Genomic DNA, 19,453 nt, shown 5'->3' with positions numbered 1-19,453 from the left:
AAATAAACCCCAATTCATGTACATTTTATTTGTTTGGAGATTTCTAAATAATTTTTTTTTCTTATCCAGCGATGACATCCCAGGAAGCGTTTGAAGACCAGTAGAGAGCGTTAATGCAAAATAACCTCACCAAAGAAAACATCTTCTCATATGATTAAGGTAAGAGCTGTCTTTGAAAAGATTATGTCTGAATCCAAGAAAGGTGCGATTTTAGATGACACCGAACGCAGCAGCAGGTTAATCTGATGCTATGGGATAAATACTTGAAAAGGAAAAATTAGCAGGGCTATGGGGAAGGAGCAGGGTGGTGGGACTAAGTAGATAGCACTTTCAAAGAGCCAGCACAGGCACGATGGGCCTAATGGCCACCTGTGCTGCATGATTCTATGATCCCATGTGCGAATTTGATAGATTCTATATTTTGGTGCCTTGGGGTGTTTTACTGCATTCATCATTAAATAAATTTAAGACAGAAATAGACAGTTTCCTCGAAGTAAAGGGAATTAGGGGTTACGGGGAGCGGGCAGGAAATTGGACATGGAGCTGAGTTCGGATCGGTCAAGGCCCTGTGGGTGGCGGAGCGGGCCCAGGGGCTGAGTGGCCGGGTCCTGCTCCTGCTTCTTGTGTTCTTTAGATTTGAGGTTAGGATCAGATCAGCCATGATCTTATTGAATGGCGGAGCAGGCTCGAGGGGCCGATTGGCCTACTCCTGCTCCTATTTCTTATGTTCATAGCGCTATATAAATGCAAGCTGTTGTCGTCGTCGTCGTCGTCCAGACACGATGTAAGAATCCACAGATCTGTCAAATGTTCCTCTGTAGGGAACACCAACCTTTGGAACTGGGAAGGGAAAGTCCTAGGGATCTACCCGAGAACAAAATGCACATGACCCTCGGTGACCAGAGTTGGCCGGTGAGGTGCAGCTTTGGGACCTCCAGCATTATCGCCACAGAGTGGCGGATCGCAGGCTCGCGCTTGGAAATGACCCCTTTTAACCGTGCCTTTTTTGATGAGGGGAGGGGCAAGTGTCCAGCAGGATCCAGGAGAGCACAGCAGGAAGGCAGTCGCCCTGGATTGCTCCTTTGCAGCTCCGAATGGCTGGGCATTATGAGCAGAGGACTGGGAGTAGGTTTCCTGTCTCCCTGGGTGGATAATGCTGCATGATATTTGGGAGACGTACAGGTAGGGGAGAGTAGAACCAATCTTTTTTTTTTTTACTCCCCTCCTATCCCTCAACCAATATCACATTTAAAAAAAAAACAGATTATCTGGTCATTATCTCATTACTGTTTGTGGGATCTTGCTGTGCTCAAATTGGCCACTTCGTCTCCCTACGTTACAACAGTGACCACACTTCAAAAGTACTTAATTGGCTGTAAAGCGCTTTTGGGACGTCCTGAGGTGGTGAAAGGCACTATATAAATGCAAGTATTTTCCTTCCCTTCTGAAGGTGCTGTCTTGGCTGGAGTAAGGCCTCGCGGTTACTGGTATCTCACCCAAGTAGCTATTCTTCACGTGTGAGTCCAGTTGGTGAGCGCTGAGGGGATAGTTGACTGCGGTGGGCATCACAATCCAGCCTGACACTGCCCTCAGCCAAAGAGCAGGCACGTGCTTTCCCAGCGGGAGTCGGTGGATGGTGATCAGGAGCAGGAATCCTGGTTGATTCAAAATTGTTTTAAAAATGTGTGTTGGTCAGAATTTTCCATTGAAAGTACATTGTACAAATGAGGGCAGGACAGAATTAACACTTCTGGTTCAACGGTGGGCTTACATTACACAAATATAAAATGTTTGTCATTTTCTTTTACCAATTTCTCTGTTCCTTGGGAAGGAAGGAACTTGTATTTACAAAGTGCCTTTTTCGACCTCACTTTATGGCTGATTAGGTACTTTTTTGAAGTGTAGTCACTGTTGTAACATAGGAAACACAACAGCCAATTTGCGCACAGCAAGGTCCCACAAACAGTAATGAGATAATGACCAGATATTCTGTTTTAGTGATGTTGGTTGAGGGATAAATATTGGGTAGGACACCGGGGAGAACTCCCCTGCTCTTCGAAATAGTGACATGGGATCTCTTACATCCGTCTGAGAGGGCGGACGAGGTCTCGGTTTAACGTCTCTTCCGAAAGATGGCACCTCCGACAGTGCAGCGCTCCCTCAGTACTGCACTGGGAGTGTCAGCCTAGATTATGTGCTGAAGTCTCCGGTGTGGGGCTTGATCCCATGACCTTCTAACTCAGAGACGAGAGTGCTACCACTGAGCCGTGGCTGACATCTGTCCTTGGTGGGATACAGTTCTGTTACATTCTACACTACCTCTCCCAAGACGTCATTATGCTTGTGTGCGTCTTAAAGGTGGGTGTTGGTCAGTCTTTTCAAGCAAGGGGCAGCAAGGCTGGCCTCGATCATGTCCTTCCCGTCATCCCGCTCTCAAACAGGGGTAACTGGGCAGGGACCAGCAGTGGGAGTCCTGACTGACTTTCTTCAACCCAGGATGCTAAGGTCAATTGCAGTGTCCCCTTACTGAAATTCTAGCCGAGATCAGCTAACTCGGCACAGACCAGGGACTGCACCCGTGAGCTGCCTGCTCTGTGTAGCTCGGTGATCGGAGGTGCTGACCCATCAAGGGATCAATCTTAAAACTTTTTTTTTTTTAAATCGTGTGCTTCTTCACAGAAATCCGAGGCTGAATCTATGTTGTCAGATGAACTAGAATCCAGGCCTGAGGTGAGTTGCAATACCTTTTAAAGTATTGATTTAAGGTTGCAGTTAATATTTCTTTGGATTGTTCAGTGAAAACCCATTGCCTTGAAGAATGAGCACACACTTGACAGATTTGTCGTTCTCACTATATCGTACATGATGGAACCTGGTGTTGGGGGGGGGAAGGAAAAGGAGTGAGCTGAGGGGAAACTCTTGTTTAAAAGCGTTGGAGTTGGAGGCCTGATAATGCTTGACACTTTTTTTTTGTCCCTACCTATTTTCTTGCCTCTCGTGTTAGGGTGCGGCCGTTCTTCATGTATCACCAAGACGGTGAGTGTTGGCCGTGGCTCGGTGGTAGCTCTCTCTCTCTCTCCTCTGAGTCAGAAGGTTGTGGGTTCAAGCCTCACTCCACAAAACCTAGGCTGACACTCCCAGTGCAGTACCGAGGGAGTGCTGCACTGTCGGAGATGCCGCCTTTCAGGTGCGACGTTAAACCGAGGCCTTTTCTGCCCTCTCAGGTGGACGTAAAAGATCCTATGACGCTATTTGAAGAAGAGTAGGGGTGTTCTCCCCGACGTCCTGACTAATATTTATCCCTCAACCAACATCTCTGAAACAGATTATCTGGCTATTTATCTTATTGCTGTTTGTGGGACCTTGCTGTGCGCAAATTGGCTGCATGTTTCCCACTCCACGGTCAACTCCAATACCAAGAGCGCGTGGATTTCTTTGTCTGTTGGTTTTAGACCTCCCCAGTTTCTCACTCACAGCATCAAGACTGACCTTTCCAAAGTCACAATTGATATCCTCTGTACGCGTGACCGCAATGTGTTAACTGTCCTTGTCGTCCACAACCTCTCCGCAGATTGATATAATAGAATCTTACAACACAGAAGGAGGTCATTCGGCCCGTCGAACCTGTGTTGGCTCTTTGATGTAGTGAACCACACCACCCTCTTCCACTGTACAACTCTGGAGTGGGACTTGAACCCACAACCTTCTGACTCAGAGACGAGGTTGATAAGGGGTCAGCCTTATGGCTACCACTGAGCCATGGCTGACCCCTTATCATGTAATGAGACATCAACCTTGACTATAAATGAGCTGTGGCTTCAGATATTTTCATGGCTACTAAATCAATGATTTAATGTAACGTTTTAATTGTTTACTCGGTCTTGTTTTAATTAAAATTTTTATTACACCACCAGTTGTCAGTAACGTTGCCATTGAAATGTCGTGTGTTTGGATCTACGAGCTGATGTCCTGAACTGTTTTGTTTGCAGTTGCTGGTACAGTTTGTCCAGAATACTTTTATACCCTTGGGAGAAGGGTTAGAGGAGCCAGAACAGGGTACTGTCAAATGCCTGCCTCCAACCAAAGCCAGTGAGAGCACTTTACACAAGCAAGCACCAGTCTCGGGTAAGCAGAACAGAAACGTCTCAGAAATGGGGATGGGAGAGGCTCTGTAAAGCAGCAGGTAATATTTTTTTAAAGTTGTGCTGATTATAGTGAGGATGCCAGTGATGGGCGATGGGTTGGGTTTTCTACTTTGGATGCCCACTGTTGACTTTGAGCTAATGCTTCCTAATTTCCAACCCAATGATGCGCCTCAATCTCAAACACCCCTTATTGCACCAGACCTCCTGTGGCCTCTCCGATTAAAAGGGTCAGTTTGTGCACAGGTTTGAGAGAAGTGAAAGAACAGAAATGGTGGGGAGACAGACAAACAAGTGAAAGATGAGAGAGAGAGAGAGAGAGAGAGAGAGAGAGCGCCCAAGAGACAGGAGGAGTTATGTCGTGTGGTCCAAGGATTGAAAGAAATGCAAAATAGATTGAAAGTTGGCTGTGCTGTTTAATCACAATTCTAAATAGAATCATGGAAAGGTTACAGTACGGAAGGAGGCCATTCGGCCTGTCGAGTCCGTGCTGGCTCTCTGCAAAAACAATCCAGCTAGTCCCACTCCCCCGCCCTATCCCCGTAGCTCTGCAAATTTTTCCTCTTCAAGTACTGATCCAGTTCCCTTTAGAAAGAAATGATTTGAATCTGCCTCCACCACCCCCTCGGGCGGTGCATTCCAGATCCTAACCACTCGCTGCGTTTAAAAAAAAAAGTTTTTCCTCATGTCACCTTTGGTTCTTTTGCCAATCACCTTAAATCTATGTCCTCTGGTTCTTCACCCCTCCACCAATGGGAACAGCTTCTCTCTATCTACTCTGTCCAGACCCTTCATGATTCTGAATACCTCTATTAAATCTCCACTCAACCTTCTTTGCTCTAAGGAGAACAACCCCAGCTTCCCCAGTCTATGCATGTAACTGAAGTCCCTCATTCCTGGAATCATTCTAGTAAATCTCTTCTGCACCCTCTCTAAGGCCTTCACATATTTCCTAAAGTGCGGTGCCCAGAATTGGACGCAGTACTCCAGTTGTGGCCAAACCAGTGTTTTATAAAGGTTCATCATAACCTCCTTGCTTTGGTACTCTGTCTCTATTTATAAAGCCCAGGATCCCGTATGCTTTCTTAACCGTTTTCTCAACCTACCCTGCCACCTTCAATGATTTGTGCACATATACTCCCAGATCTCTCCGTTCCTGCACCCCTTTTAGAGTTGTACCCTTTAGTTTATATTGCCTCTCCTCGTTCTTCCTACCGAAATGTATCACTTCACGTTTTTCTGTGTTGAATTTCATCTGCCACCTGTCTGTCCTCTTGTCTCAGTCACTGTTCACTACCCTTCCAAATTTTGAGACATCTGCAAATTTTGAAATTGTGCCCTGTACACCCAAGTCCAAGTCATTAACATATATCAAAAAAAGCAATGGTCCTAGTACCGATCTTTGAGGAACACCACTGTGCACCTCCCTCCAGTCCGAAAAACAACCGTTCACCACTACTTTCTGTTTCCTATTACTTAGCCAATTTCGTATCCATGCTGTCATTGCCCCTTTTATTCTATGGGCTTCAACTTTGATGACAAGCCTAATATGCGGCACTTTATCAAACAACTTTTGGAAGTCCATGTACACCCCATCAACTGCGTTGCCCTCATCGACCGTCTTTGTTACCTCAACAAAAAACTGATTGAGTTGTTAAAGGCAAATCGTGTTTAACCAACTTGCGGTTGGTTAAACACGATTTGCCTTTAACAAGTCCGTGCTGGCTTTCCTTAATTAATCCACACTTGTCCAAATGACTGTTAATTTTGTCCCGGATTATCGTTTCTAAAAGTTTCCCCACTACCAAGGTTAAACTGTAGTTGCTGGGTTTATCCTTACCCCCTTTTTTGAACAAGGGTGGAACATTTGCAATTCTCCAATCCTTTGGCATCACCCCCGTATCTAAGGATGACTTAAAATCTACTTCATCAAACTCCCCTCCCCTGTTTGTTGGTTGAGTCACAAAGATCTGGCCCACCACTCGGATGATAAAAGTTTGTAGATTCCTGACCCAGTACGACAGGTTTTTATGATTTGGATATGGATGATGGAAGCCTCTCGATGGTAGTGGCCATTCTTCAGGTGTGAGTAGAGAGAGTGACAGCAGGGGATTTAATCGTGGGGCAGGGGGTCATATATCCTTTCCTTGCCAGACATCTGGAATTGTGTACTTTGCAACAGGGGTCATTAGGGGTGTCCAAATCCTTACTTTAAAAAAAAATTATATTGAAGAAAAATATTATTTTCAACTGTATTATTGAGAAGAGGCGAAAAGCATTCTCCGCATTAATAGCAGCAAAAGGAACTGAGCAACTATTTAGGGCTTTTCTTGATTGTCTCTGGAGTACAATGCTGTATTTTTAAATATGAAAGGATCTGCAGTATTTATTCCCCAGACGTGTGCTGTGTTATCTGCCCCTCTGCGTCCAGCACTCTGTAAGTGTCTCCAGTCACAATTAACTTATTCTTTCACAGCTCCATTGCCAGGATGTGGAATCCAGCTCTACCCTGTGTTAATATAATGGCCTGATTGTTTCAATTAGTCGCTGTGTAGTTATCAAACCCACTTGCATAATGAGATTGCAGCAAACTCCTGCAGCTGGGCTGGTAATGTTTTCTCTTTAAAACAGACCTTCATTATATCTTCCCTCTAATAAATGTTTGGGGTGCGGAGGACATTTATAACGGGAATCTTGCAATTGGCAACTGGTCAATTTTATAAAAAAGAAAAAAACAAGTGATTTTAATGTCTTTTCACCCCCCCCCCCCCCCACCCTCCGGCTTTTCTCCCTCTCCCTAAGGTGCTGATTCTTGCTGGGGACACAGATCAACAACTCTCCACTACCTCACCCATGTAGGCCTTGACAGTGAGTGTCAACAGGCTGGTTGATTATGAATCGCAGCTGTGACTGATGCTTCCTGTCCTTGGCTGATTCCCACACTCATGCACTTTGCAGCAGGGCGGCGGAGGTGTGGGGGGGGGGGGGGGTCACTGGATAATGATCAGGAGCAGGATCCCTGGCTGGTTTTCCATCTCCCTCAGCCAGAGATGCTGGGATTAGCTAATTCAGCATAGGTCGGCAATTGAATCTTGGACGTTTCTGGCTTGTATCATTATTCGGTGGCACGTTTCCACACTGAGTTAGCCGGGGTGGGGGATGCGGTGGTGATTTGTGACTCTAGTTTAAGTTGAATGACTTTCTATAGTGCAATCTTCAGGCCTGGGGCTCATGCAAAACCCAGGAAAAATGCAGCAGTGTTAAAATATGAAAGAACTGTGCAAGCTCCCACAGTGGGTGTATATATAGACCCGGAAAGTCTCTCATTTGACCCCTAGTCTGATTGCTGTCGGGTCGGGTCAGGACCTGAGGAGCTACAATTGGCCTCAGTAACCCAGGGCCAGGATTTGTGCTCCTGATCACTGCCTAGTGATCCTCGCTGGAAAGTACCCATTGGGTGAAGGCAAGATCATGTGATGCCCTCAACGGTTCAATAGCTTCCCCAAACTCGCTGCCTAGGCTCGCACGTTAAGTATAGTGACTTAGGCAAGGTGCCATAGGGCTGCCAGTACCTGTGATGCTACACCATTGCATGAATTACCATCTCCAAGACCAGCACCAAAGAAGCTCCTTCAGTAGTCGTCCAGCAGGTGCTCCCAGGCTTAAGCCAGTGCTGTTCTGAACCCAGCCACTAGGAGGTGCAGCTCTCCCTCAAGGGATTTCCTTCCTGTACCTGACGTCTGCTGAACGCCTCCTCACATCAGCATGGCTAAGAGCAGGAACTCCATAACCTTGTGACAAACACCTTCCGCCGTTGCATGGCAGAGTACATTGCCTTGTGCCCACTTGTGCCCTTTTCTCTTTTTCCCCTCCCTGGATTCTAATTTTCCTGTTTTTGAAAACCATGGTCTTTCAGAAGGTCATGGGTTCACGTCCCACTCCCGGGCCTTGAGCACAAAATCTAGGTTGACACTCCAGTGTGGGACTGAGGGAGTGCTGCACTGTCGGTGGTGCCGCCTTTTGTTTGACACGTTAAAGAGAGACCCCGTTTGCCCTCTCGGGTGGATGTAAAAGATCCCATGGTACTATTTTGAAGAAGAGCAGTGGACTTCTCCCCAGGTGTCCTGGCCAATATTTATCCCTCAACCAACATCACTAAAACCAGATTATCTGGTCATTATCACATTGCTGTTTGTGGGATCTTGCTGTACGCAAATTGGCTGCCGCGTTTCCTACATTACAACGGTGACAATGCTTCAAAAGTACTTCATCAGCCATATAGTGTCCTGAGGTGGTGAAAGGCACTACATAAATGCAATTCTTTCTTTTTCTTTCTTTCTATCTTTTCTTTCTTTCTTTCTAGGTGACCCCTCCGCCTCCGACCCTGCTGTGCCAGCTCGAGCCGAGGCACCAGATGCCGGGAGTGGGACAGCTTCCGGCGAAAAGGCAGATGGGAGTACTCCGTGGTACCTCCGCGTTCAGGAGCTGGCGCACGACAGTCTCGTAGCTGCGACCAGGGCACAGCTGGCAAAGGATTCAAAAGGTACCAACAGTATTGACTTTTCTTTGCTATGTGGGAACACAGGACAGATGTAGGCCATTCAGCCCCTCGTGGATCATAGCTGATCTGTGTTGGTACTTAAAACCCCTCTCTCCTTTCCCCTCCTCCCCCGCCCCACCATGATAGTTAGTGGCCCAGAAAAAGCTGGAGTGGGGCATCTCTGGGCGAGCGCAGTGAGTTGCATTTTTGTAAGCCCGCCTTTCCGTTCGTGTTATTTTTGCGCCGCCCACGATAGTTATTCTGTTTAACGTCCTCTTCTCCTCCTTGCTCTCCTGACTTGCTGCCCTCGAGTATCTCCCGTGAGGGGCAGTTCTTTGCGCCCAAGCCTGACCAGTAATTTCACAGTGGGAGAGCATCGTCGCCCAATCCTCTTCTTGCCCACTGTCAATGGGTGCCCCACCCCCCCCCCCCCCCCCCCTCTTCTCAGCTGGGTCACTGGATACTTTGTCAGCAGTGAGACTTTGGGTTTGGTTTCTCTTTTTCCTCCCCCCCCCCCCCCCCCCCCAACCAAATGTAAAAGAAAGAACTTGATTTAAATGGCTCCTTTCACCACCTCAGGATGTTCCAAAGCGTTTTACAGCTAATGATATCAGGGAGGAAATACCAACCAAGCTCTTATTTTTTGGCTGCCCCTCACTCAGGTCCGGGGCGCTGAGACCAATCGTTGAGGCCTCCACAACCTACCCGTTATGTTTAGAACACGTAGCACCCAGAGGAAATCTACCCGTTCCCCCTCCCCGAGGTTTGAGACAGTGCAGATGTCTGAGGCTGCAGCCCTGATGTGTGATGTTCATCCCCAGGGGAGCCAGTGAACAGCTGTAACGTATCCAGCTGTAAGGAAGACTTGACGCCTGACCTGCGACATGGCACTACGCGGAGCGAGAAGACCCTAAAGTGCACTTACGAAGGATGTAGCAGGACCTTCCTCTGGCATGCTCACCTGAAGTATCACCTGAAAACACACAAGTGAGTTTAAAAACGTATTTCTTGGCCACAACCATGAACTTACATTGTTGGGAGGGCAGGGTGTTTTTTCAATAAAAGAGAAAGAAGTTCTAGCTTTGATTGATTTAATTGGAAACTTTCTCCACTTCCTTGTGGCATGCGGTGCCATAGACCAAGAGAGCAGGGGGAAGGACCTATTCCCCTGGCCTTCACCATATGATACAATCTATGGAATCACCAGGAGGTACTCAAGTCTGGGGAGCAGTTTCTCCCCCTGTTTCGCCTTCGTGTAGCACCTCTCCCTGACTGCAAGGTTAAGCTTACAAACCGAATGGGGCACGATCCCACATCTTACCCCCCTCACGTTGGACTTGCCAGTGTATGCACACCACCGCATCGCCCACATTTTCTGGCTTCACATAGTTTTAGGTGTGCATTCCCTCCCACCGAGTAAACCCCGTCTTTCCACAGGAACGATCGCTCCTTCACCTGCCCAAAGGAGGGATGTGGGAAGAGTTTCTACGTACTCCAGAGGTTAAAGGTCCACATGAGGACGCATAACGGGGAGAAACCCTACATCTGCCCCGAGGACGACTGCGGGAAGAAGTTTACAACAGCGGGCAACTTAAAGAACCACATGCGAATTCACACTGGTACCGATCGTAGTTAACACGCAACTTTACATTTTTTAAAATGATTTCAGAACGAGGTTGAGTTGCCGGCCAGGTGTTTGAGCGGCACGTCTTTGTGTGAGAGCATTGCCCCTCCTTTCCTCCCCGCGCACTCCCCGCTCTCTCCCCGTGAGCTGTCCTACTCTGTGATTAAGGGACTCAAGATTCAAGTTGCTGCTCGTTCAGTGAAACTGCTTTAACGAAAAGAAAGGCGGGCTTGAGGTCGTAGAGTGTGTCGTGGAGGGTGGGAGGGTGTTGTGGAATAACACCGTCCCACATGAAAAATATACATGCAGCTCCAGTGCCATCTCTCTCACCACTGTTTGGCAGAAAATAATTTTTATCCCGCTCAGTGTAGTGACCACAAGTTTAGGGAAGATTTTCTCTGCGTTTACAAAGATTGGATTTATAATTTGGTCACGTGCAGCACACGGACGTATGCTCTCCCCATTGTTATTTGATCAACCCGTTCCTGAAAGATAAATTAAATTAAGTCCTCCATAAAATTTTCTTTTTAATTAATCCTTTTTTTTTTCCTTCTCTCCTTTTTTGTTTCTTGCCAATTTTTTCCCCTTTCTCTCTTGACTCCTTGCTGGAACATGAGTCTATAGACACCTGTCGCCGTCTGATACCTAGTCCAAGTGGCCATGGTTCACGTGCGCGGCTTGATGGTGAGGCAGGCTATTCAACCATGGGTTGTATCACGGCAGAGCCTGAACCTGACATCCACATGCACGCACGCACTGCCAGGGGTTACTGGACATCAAACGTGGGTAGAGACTCCGGCCAATCAATTTCTCCCCCCCCCCCCCCCCCCCCCCCTCCCGTTTTCTAATTCAGAGGTGTTGAGCCATTGATCCCATCTAAGAGCGAATTGAACCCAGAAGCTTTCCGCTCAGTTATTCACTGTTTTAGCCAGCTATCCACACAGAGGGCTTCAAGCGTCAACTATGTAGTGAGTGTCTAGAGGCACATGTAGGCCAGATCGGTGGCTGATTCCGTTCCCCGAAGTACATTCGTGAACCAGTTGTGTTTTTACAACAAAACAGTAGATCCTAAGATAGATCATTTTATTTCATTGCTGTTTGTGGGACCTTGCTGTGCGCAAACTGGCTGCCAAGTTTCCCTACATTACAACAGCGACTACACTTCAAAAGTACTTCACTGGCTGTAAAGTGCTTTGGGACGTCCTGAGGTGAGATATAAATGAAAGTCTTTCTTTCTTTCTCTCATGGTAATTTTTTTTTTGTTGCAACCCACAAACAATCAGATTTTATTTCATAAATTGCCGTGGTGGGATTTAAACTCACAACCTCTGTGTCGCTGGTCCAGTACCATAATCACTACACTACCAAACCTTACACTAAGGCTGAGCTATTCAGGACCCTTCTATTTAGTACTAAGTGGCCTGTCTTAAGTAAACACCGTGGGGTAGCATTTCCACAGAGTTCTTGCGATCCACCGTACCTCTGGTGGGGAAACTCTGCAGAGATGGTGGAAATAGCTGATAATGTCGTTCCTCCAGGGTCTTTGGCTGATCTTCCACCGAATCAAAGCCCTCGTGGAAATTCCTGACACGTATATTTCTATTCTGGGTCGAATGATAATTTGTTGGTGTGTTTTCCTTTCATTAGGAGAGAAGCCATTTGTTTGTGAAGCAGGAAGCTGCGGGCGCTGTTTTACAGAATACTCCAGTCTCCGTAAACACATGGTCGTACACTCAGGTACTGAAGCTCTTGTGCTTGCCGTTGAAAGGGTGGTTCTGGCGTAGGACCAGAAGAAGTTAAATTGGAAGAGGAGTCGACTGCCCTCCAAAGTGGCACTTGTGAAGAATGCCCTGTTAAAGGGAAATAATTTGCATTAGCTCATCTCCATCTCTTTAATCCTTCCCCCCACCCCCCCCCCCCCCCCCATTATTCTCCTCCTCCTCCTCCTCCTCACCTCTGGTGCCAGTATTGTTCTACAGATCCTGGCAGACCTCTGTTACTTAGCCTCACAAAATCACAAGATAGTTACAGGTGAAGGCGGCCATTCGACCCACCTTAATTCATCCCCGTCCAGATAGATCCTAGAGTCTTCGACCAGCCACAGTTCCTCCAGTTAAACATTGGGAAGACCGAAGCTACCCTGCCCCCGATTTCATTTCCCTCCCTGGCCGCTGTTTCAGGTTGAACCAGACTGTTGGTAACCTTGGCATCTTATTCGACCCCAGAGTTGAGCTTCCGAACCCGTAATCCCCTCCGTCACAAAGACCGCCTACTTCCACCTCTGTAACATCTTCCGCCTCCATCGCTGTCTTGGCCCATCTGCTGCTGAAACCCTCGTCCATGCCTTTGTCACCTCCAGGCTTGACTATTCCAATGCTCTCCTGGCCGGCCTTCCATCCTCCACACTCTGTAAACTTCAGCTCATCCAAAACTCTGCTGCCTGTATCCTATTCTGCAACAAGTCCCTTCTGGCTTCATGTTCAACTGGCTGCTGTTTTAACTTACCAGGTGATCGGGAGTGGTGGGGGGTGGGGCCATAGAAATACTTTTATACAGTGGGAATCCTTCTCACAGTAGAAAGTGCTGTAAATAAATGGTGGGGAAACAAAAATGCACAGCAAGATCCTAAAGGGAATGAAACTTTTTTTAAAAAAAAAACTATTATTGTGAATCTTTGGAATTCTCTACCCCAGAGGGCTGTGGATGCTCAGTCGTTGAGTATATTCAAGACTGAGATCGATGGATATTTGGACACTAAGGGAATCGAGGGATATGGGAACAGGGCGGGAAAGTGGAGTAGAGGTAGAAGATCAGCCATGATTTGATTGAATGGCAGAGCAGGCTCGAGGGGCCATGTGGCCTACTCCTGCTCCTATTTCTTATGTTAAATATATATTTTATTTAAAGGTGAGAAGCCTTACCGGTGTAGTATCTGCGGGAAGACTTTCTCTCAGAGCGGCAGCAGGAATGTTCACATGCGGAAATACCACAACGTCCTCATGCCCCTCAGCGACCAAGAAGAAGCCACAGGTTTGTGTGTGAGGGGGGAGGGGAGGGTGCATTTGGTGAGGATCTCAGTGCTGGGGAAAGGGAACATTTTCCCACTTATTAAACCCAGTTGTCTCCAAACATTGAGCATTCGAAGATCAGGTACACAGTGAGGTTCCTTTTACAATGTGCTTTAACCCCCTCCCAAACTCAGAAGAGCAATCCCTAACTGCACCAGTGTGATTTTCTTTCTCTTATTTCAGACACCAGCTGTCCTCGTGATTTTTATGTGAGACTGATGATCCGTGGCCAGTTCATGTTAAATTACGCGGCAGTAGGAACAAGGTTGACTGAACGCAAACTCGTTTTACCAACGAGCACGACACCCGGCAGAGAGAGAGAGAGAGAGAGAGAGATGAGATTTTATCCCTTTAGTTTGGGAAGGATGAGGACTCTGGTCCTGGAGATGGTTAATGCAGTCCTGTTACTTACAGCATCCATTCCCTCCTCTATTCTCTCCCTTTGCCCCACTCCTCCAAACCCAGATGATGCATGGTTTCCTTGGTGCAGGGAGCCCTTTGGTACCGTGCCTAGGTGGCTGTTCTTCATGTGTGACCCTAAATGTTGAATGTCTGGGGGCATCACAGCCAATCTCACTCTTGTTCTCAACCAATGGGCACGTACACACTTTCCAACAGATCACAGATAGCAATATAAAGAAGGAACTTTGATACAATTTTTTTAATTAACCCCTTCCCTACTCCAGGATCCCTGAGGTCAATCCTATTTTATAGAACTACATAGCACAGAAACAGGCCATTCGGCCCAACAGGTCTATGCCGATGTCTATGCTCCATACGAACCTCCTCCCACCTTACTTCATCTAACTGTATCACCATACCCTTCTATTCCTTTCTCCCTCATGTGTTTATCTGGCTTCCCCTTAAATGCACCTCAACTACTCCATGTGGTAGCAAGTTCCACGTTCCAATCATTCTCTGAGTAAAGAAGTTTCTCAAATTCCTTACGGGATTTATTAATGACTATCTTATATTTATGGCCATCATCCCAACTGTTTCTTTGGCTGAAATCCACTAATAGCACAGATGAGGGTGTCCTTGGTCAGAACCATACCACGAGGCACACTTATCAACTGAGCCATTGGGGCAGCCTAGTTAGCAACAGCGTGAAGTGAATCTAAAACCTTAGAAACCTTTCTGACCTGGACAGAGTTGGTTTGCCGTTCCTGTGAATTTAGATTTGATTTGATGTAGGTTTGTATTGGCTTAAACAAGGAGTGACAACAATCTGCCACTTTTCATAAAATCATAGAATCTTACGGCACAACAGGAGGCCATTCAGCCCATCGTGCCCATGCTGGTGCGGGCTCTTTAAAACAAGCTATCCAATTAGTCCCATACCCCTGCTCTTTCCCCATAGCCTTGCAAATTTTTCCCCTGCAATTATTTATCCAATTCCCTTTTGAAAGTTACTATTGAATCTGCTTCCACCACCCTTTCAGGCAGAGCATTCCAGAACATAACTACTAATTATGATAACCTTTGGTCTGGGTTGAGCTGGGAATTGGAAGGGGAGCTGAGTACTGACAGTTGTGACCCTATAAAGCCAAACCTTTCATGGTGCCAGCCACGTTGCCATGATAGAATTCTGGAGAAAATCGGAATATTAGAGGCAATATTAAAACAGTAGTAATCCTGTAGGAAATGTGGGGGAGAGGAAACGACTTAAAGAAAATGGGGTGGGGAAAGGTAGAGAGTGTTAACGATAACATATAGTGTGTATATCCAGGGGCTCTGGATGCTCTCCAAGTGGCTTTTACACACGTGCGAGCCTTGTAAGCCGGTGAAAGGCTATTTGACTTACAGTCAGGCGTGGGAACCGTGGCCAAAATATATTTCCCCACCCCACCAACAATTGGGACATTTATCTACGTTAAAGGCACTATATAAATGTAAGTTGCAGTTGATTGATTCCAATTCTAGCTTCCCCCATCCTAGCTGAGATCAGCTTATTCTGTAGAGAATAGGGATTGAATGTTGCACCTTCATGGTCTGTGTGGAAAGACCCAACGAGCCATCAGAGGAGCACTTGCATCTATCTGTGTCACAAAATGTTAGGTCCAATGAGAAACGAAGAGTAAGTCACCGTCCCTCCTGCGAGTTGTCTTTCAACGGGATTGGGAAACTAATGCTGTTTCTGGCGAAAGAATGTGCCCGCCGTATCTTTGTGAAGATGGTTATATCGCACACAGCAGTTATAAAGAGCTGAACCTTGTACCTTCGTTGTATCTTCAAAAGCTGACGCTGGTGCGGAATATGAGGCAGAGATACCTGCTGGACTTTCGGCAAATACGGCTACAGTGGGGACGCCGTTAAGCCTGGAAACGCAGCCTTTGGTGTTACCGCACAGCATACTTGGAGCAGAGGAGGGTACGTGCTCAATCACATTTAAAACTTCATTTTAAGTTTACATATTTTATTTGTGGAATTTATTTTTTATTCCCCTCTTTCACCTCTCCCCCCCCCCCCCCCCCCACCAATTCCTCCTGTGTCATGCAATCTTTCCTCGCCTCAAAGCCAGGCTGGAAAACCTGCTCCCGGGGTTCCCGACTTGATGCTACTCTGCAGCTGCCTACCCAGGACTGACTGGCTGTTTCCATGATTGTTCCCTTCCTCCCTCATGTTGAACACGCGGTTAATCCTTCGCTTCACCCATTACGATCCGGAACATTCCGTTGGGGCAGTCGGGAGTGTGGGTCTGTGGCACAGCACATGGGTGCTTCCGGTGTTCGGTGCTGCTTTGTGCGGGGGGGGGGGGGAAACAGATTAATTTTTTTTCATATTTTTTTTAAAAAAGGCCTTCACTTTTATGTTGAACCCTAATACCACCATTTTGGAATATCTTGGATGCAGTAGAAACTGTGTACAAACGTGGCATCTGTGTTCCTGTGAACGCTTAGGAACAGGAATAGGCCATTCAGCCCCTCGAGCCTGTTCCGCCATTCAATTAGATCATGGCTGATGTGTATCTTATTTCCATCTACCCGCCTTGGTTCCGTAACCCTTAACACTCTTGCCTAACAAAAATCTATCAATCTCAGTTTTGAAATTTTCAATTGACCCCCCAGCCTCAACAGCATTTTGGGGGAGTGGAGTTCCAGATTTCCACTACCCTTTGTGTGAAGAAGTGCTTCCTGACATCACCCCCAAACAGCCTGGCTCTAATTTTAAGGTTAGGCCCCCTTGTTCTGAACTCCCCCACCAGAAGAAATAGTTTCTCTCTCTCTCTACTCTATCAAATCCTTTAATCATCTTACACACCTCAATTAGATCACCCCTTAATCTTCTATACTCAAGGGAATAGAAGCTTAGCCTATGCAACCAGACCTTGTAACTTAACCCTTTTTAGGAGGAAGAGGAGATGTAATGAAAATGTTCATGTGTACATATATATTTTTTTCCTGGCAGAAGTATTACCTGAGAGTTCTCCTTCAGTTTCCAGCACAGCAACCACGGCATCCGTTGTAGTCCTACCCCAGCCGCACCATCTAGTTACCATAGCGACAGCAGGACATTCGTACGAGGAAGTAGTCACCGTACTACTGCAGTGAATGCCAGCGGGTCCCTTTTTTTGGAGATTACGCGTTCCACAGTGGGGAAAGGACGACGCAAAATGGAAGCTGCTCCCTGGAGAGTGAGACCGTTTTCCTCCCCTCACCACCTCGATCACAGCTTGACCGCCTCTCACACGAGTTTACTAAACTTACTAACCCGGGCACAGGTTTGCCTGTGAGTATGCAAGAGATCAACGCAGAGAGCAGTAAGGTGGTCTTTTTTTTTCCTTGTTCTTCCTGAAGTATTTAACTATGTGTGCAAGATCCTGATGACCTCCCGCGTGAAGGAAATTAAGCAAATTTGACCACTTTTCTTCTTGAAGCAGCAAAGAAAAAGAATTGCATTTATTTACAATGAGCCATTTAATTTCACTTGCCGCCCTTCAGTGAACTTAGTCGGCTAGTGACATTCTCGATGGCCCAACCTGTAGACCTGGATGCAAGTGGGTGTCGGTGGAATCCTCAGTATATCCTCTTCTCCTCGAAACATTACACTGAGAGGTTCTTTTCCCGCAAAGCCACTCTTGCCATCCCTTGAACCGTGCATCGTCACCATCCTGGAAGCAAGACTAAGCCTGAAGAAGGTGGTCGCCTTTGGCTACAAGGACTCGTGCTGCCGACTTTGCCTTCCTGGTGAAACAGCCGGTTTAGTGATGGATTTCAGTGAAGGCTTTGTGTGTGCATTACTAAAATGTCTTCCAAACATAACTATTCCCCTCCCACCTACAATTGGGTCCGAGTGCTGCGTGTGTATTAAACACTGGTACGATATGTGCAAGGTGAGTTTTGATATACTTCACATTAAATAAAAGATGGTTATGCCGTCAGTGCTGTGACCTGCACTCAGAATACTTGGAGAGCCTGACCGCTCAAACGTAATGTGGTAGGGGAGGTACGTCCGAGTCCCAGTTTGCTGCTCTAGGGATTAGTACAGCTTAGATTAGTACAGCTCCCGATCTGGACCATGTTGTTTTGAAGAGATGGTGAACAAGGGCGGGTGTTTCTCCCCCATAAGAATAGAAATTCAGAGACCATGCCACCCTCCACCCCCACTTGCACCTTCTTGCCGGCACTGAGGGAAATCTTGGATCCCTGTGCGGTTCAGGAACGTGGTTGGTGCTAAGAAGTGGGAAGAGTCGAGAAACGCTATATAGAACAAAATATGAACGATAAACAATTCCTCCGCTAGTCTTAGCGGATGAATGTTTGGTTAGCAAGCTATAACAGACCAAAAGGTCCAAGGCTGTACCCTGTTCTTGTTGAGTTAGCTATTCTATTCCCAATCACAGTGGTAGTAGGGTTGCTACAGTTGGCCAAATTAGCTGGATGCCTGTTCCTAATCACTATTCAGTGACTTCGCGATGAAATGTGTATGTCAGGTGACAACCGAATCAGGCTGGGCAGTGATTCCCCTAATGGTAGAATAGGCTGGCAGTGTCACCAGGCTTACAAATGAAGAATGGTCACTCGGATGAGGGTGGTTAGTGCCCACAGAACTGTGCCCTCCCAGCACAGATTAGAAATACAAAAAGACGAACTGTTATTGTTTCAGGTCTGACGTCATGTGGTGTCTTCAAATGTTAACAGAAATGTGGCACTGCAGAATTTAGAAAAGGGATTGTGTATATTGTGCACCAGAATGGAGGTGTCTGACAGCCTCTCAAACCTTGCCTTGTAATTCCCAGACAGCCATTACTCCTCTACCATATCAGTCATCACTTAGGAGTTTCAAGTTGTGATATTCCATGTTAAGGAATTTTGTACTGCGTTTCAATAACTCTTAAGGGTTCATAAAAGGTTGAAACCATTGGGATTCCCTTTCAGAAATTGGGAATATTGACTGATTATTATAACAGCTTTGAGTTTTATTTTTGGCCGTTGCCAAAGCCTGATTTCTCTGAAATAGTCTTGTTTTTTTTTTGGTTCAATTTGCATTCCTGTAATTGTTCCCTGAATTCTATCTTGTTACGAGACCTGTGCCTACCACTGTCCTCGGTGATGTATGGTTATACCTGCCGATGGACAGGGGCACTGTATTCATCAATCTGCACTAGGCTTTGGAAGCAGATAGTTTTGCGTTTTGACAATTTAATGGGTACTAATGTCCATTTTTAATTAAAAAATGACTCTTAATCAGATGCTTTTGTTTGCTGTTTACCTTTCTAGGTACAAGAGTTCTTTTTATAAAAAAAAAAAAATTTTGCGATGCTGTTGGTGAAACTTTTTTTTAATGTTGTGACCCAAGCTGGGCTACAGTTCCATGGAACTTGCAGTCCACTTGTTCCTCACCCAGTTAATTGAGCATTGGAGGGCTACATGTCAGTGTAGCCGGACTCTGTCCTCGCCTGACGTCCACATAAGCACTTTCCAGCAGAAATCAATCAGGAGCAGGAGGCGTGACTTTTTTCCTTTCCTTCCTTCCCTCTCTCCCTTTCCTTCCTTCCTTCCTCTCTTCAGATTTAGCACCACTCTGGTTGAGTATACCTAACTTGGCGTAGACCAGGAAGCAACAGAAGCTGGGCTCT

The 19,453-nt window shown here is 46.6% G+C and overlaps 1 protein-coding gene across 4 annotated transcripts in view; it reads left to right on the top strand.

Annotated features, from left to right (window-relative positions):
• The window catches only part of LOC137326694 (zinc finger protein 410-like), a 41,165-nt gene extending 22,099 nt beyond the window's left edge, over positions 1-19,066 (top strand). For 3 of the 4 annotated variants that reach the window (XM_067992019.1, XM_067992018.1, XM_067992016.1), the window contains exons 2-11: positions 70-159; positions 2,680-2,730; positions 3,990-4,125; positions 8,506-8,685; positions 9,504-9,669; positions 10,120-10,301; positions 11,954-12,043; positions 13,214-13,336; positions 15,613-15,744; positions 16,783-19,066. In XM_067992019.1, coding sequence (XP_067848120.1) covers positions 151-159; positions 2,680-2,730; positions 3,990-4,125; positions 8,506-8,685; positions 9,504-9,669; positions 10,120-10,301; positions 11,954-12,043; positions 13,214-13,336; positions 15,613-15,744; positions 16,783-16,925 — 1,212 coding nt within the window. In that variant the 5' untranslated portion in view covers positions 70-150 and the 3' untranslated portion in view covers positions 16,926-19,066. The remainder of the gene's footprint in view (positions 1-69; positions 160-2,679; positions 2,731-3,989; positions 4,126-8,505; positions 8,686-9,503; positions 9,670-10,119; positions 10,302-11,953; positions 12,044-13,213; positions 13,337-15,612; positions 15,745-16,782) is intronic. The other variant, XM_067992020.1, reaches the window with a different exon arrangement.
• The last annotated feature ends 387 nt before the right edge of the window (positions 19,067-19,453 follow it).

Source organism: Heptranchias perlo, chromosome 10 (genome assembly GCF_035084215.1).
Source record: "Heptranchias perlo isolate sHepPer1 chromosome 10, sHepPer1.hap1, whole genome shotgun sequence".
Lineage (NCBI taxonomy): Eukaryota > Metazoa > Chordata > Chondrichthyes > Hexanchiformes > Hexanchidae > Heptranchias > Heptranchias perlo.
The sequence above is the reverse complement of the archived record's forward strand: the minus strand, read 5'-3'. Positions and strand labels throughout refer to the sequence as shown.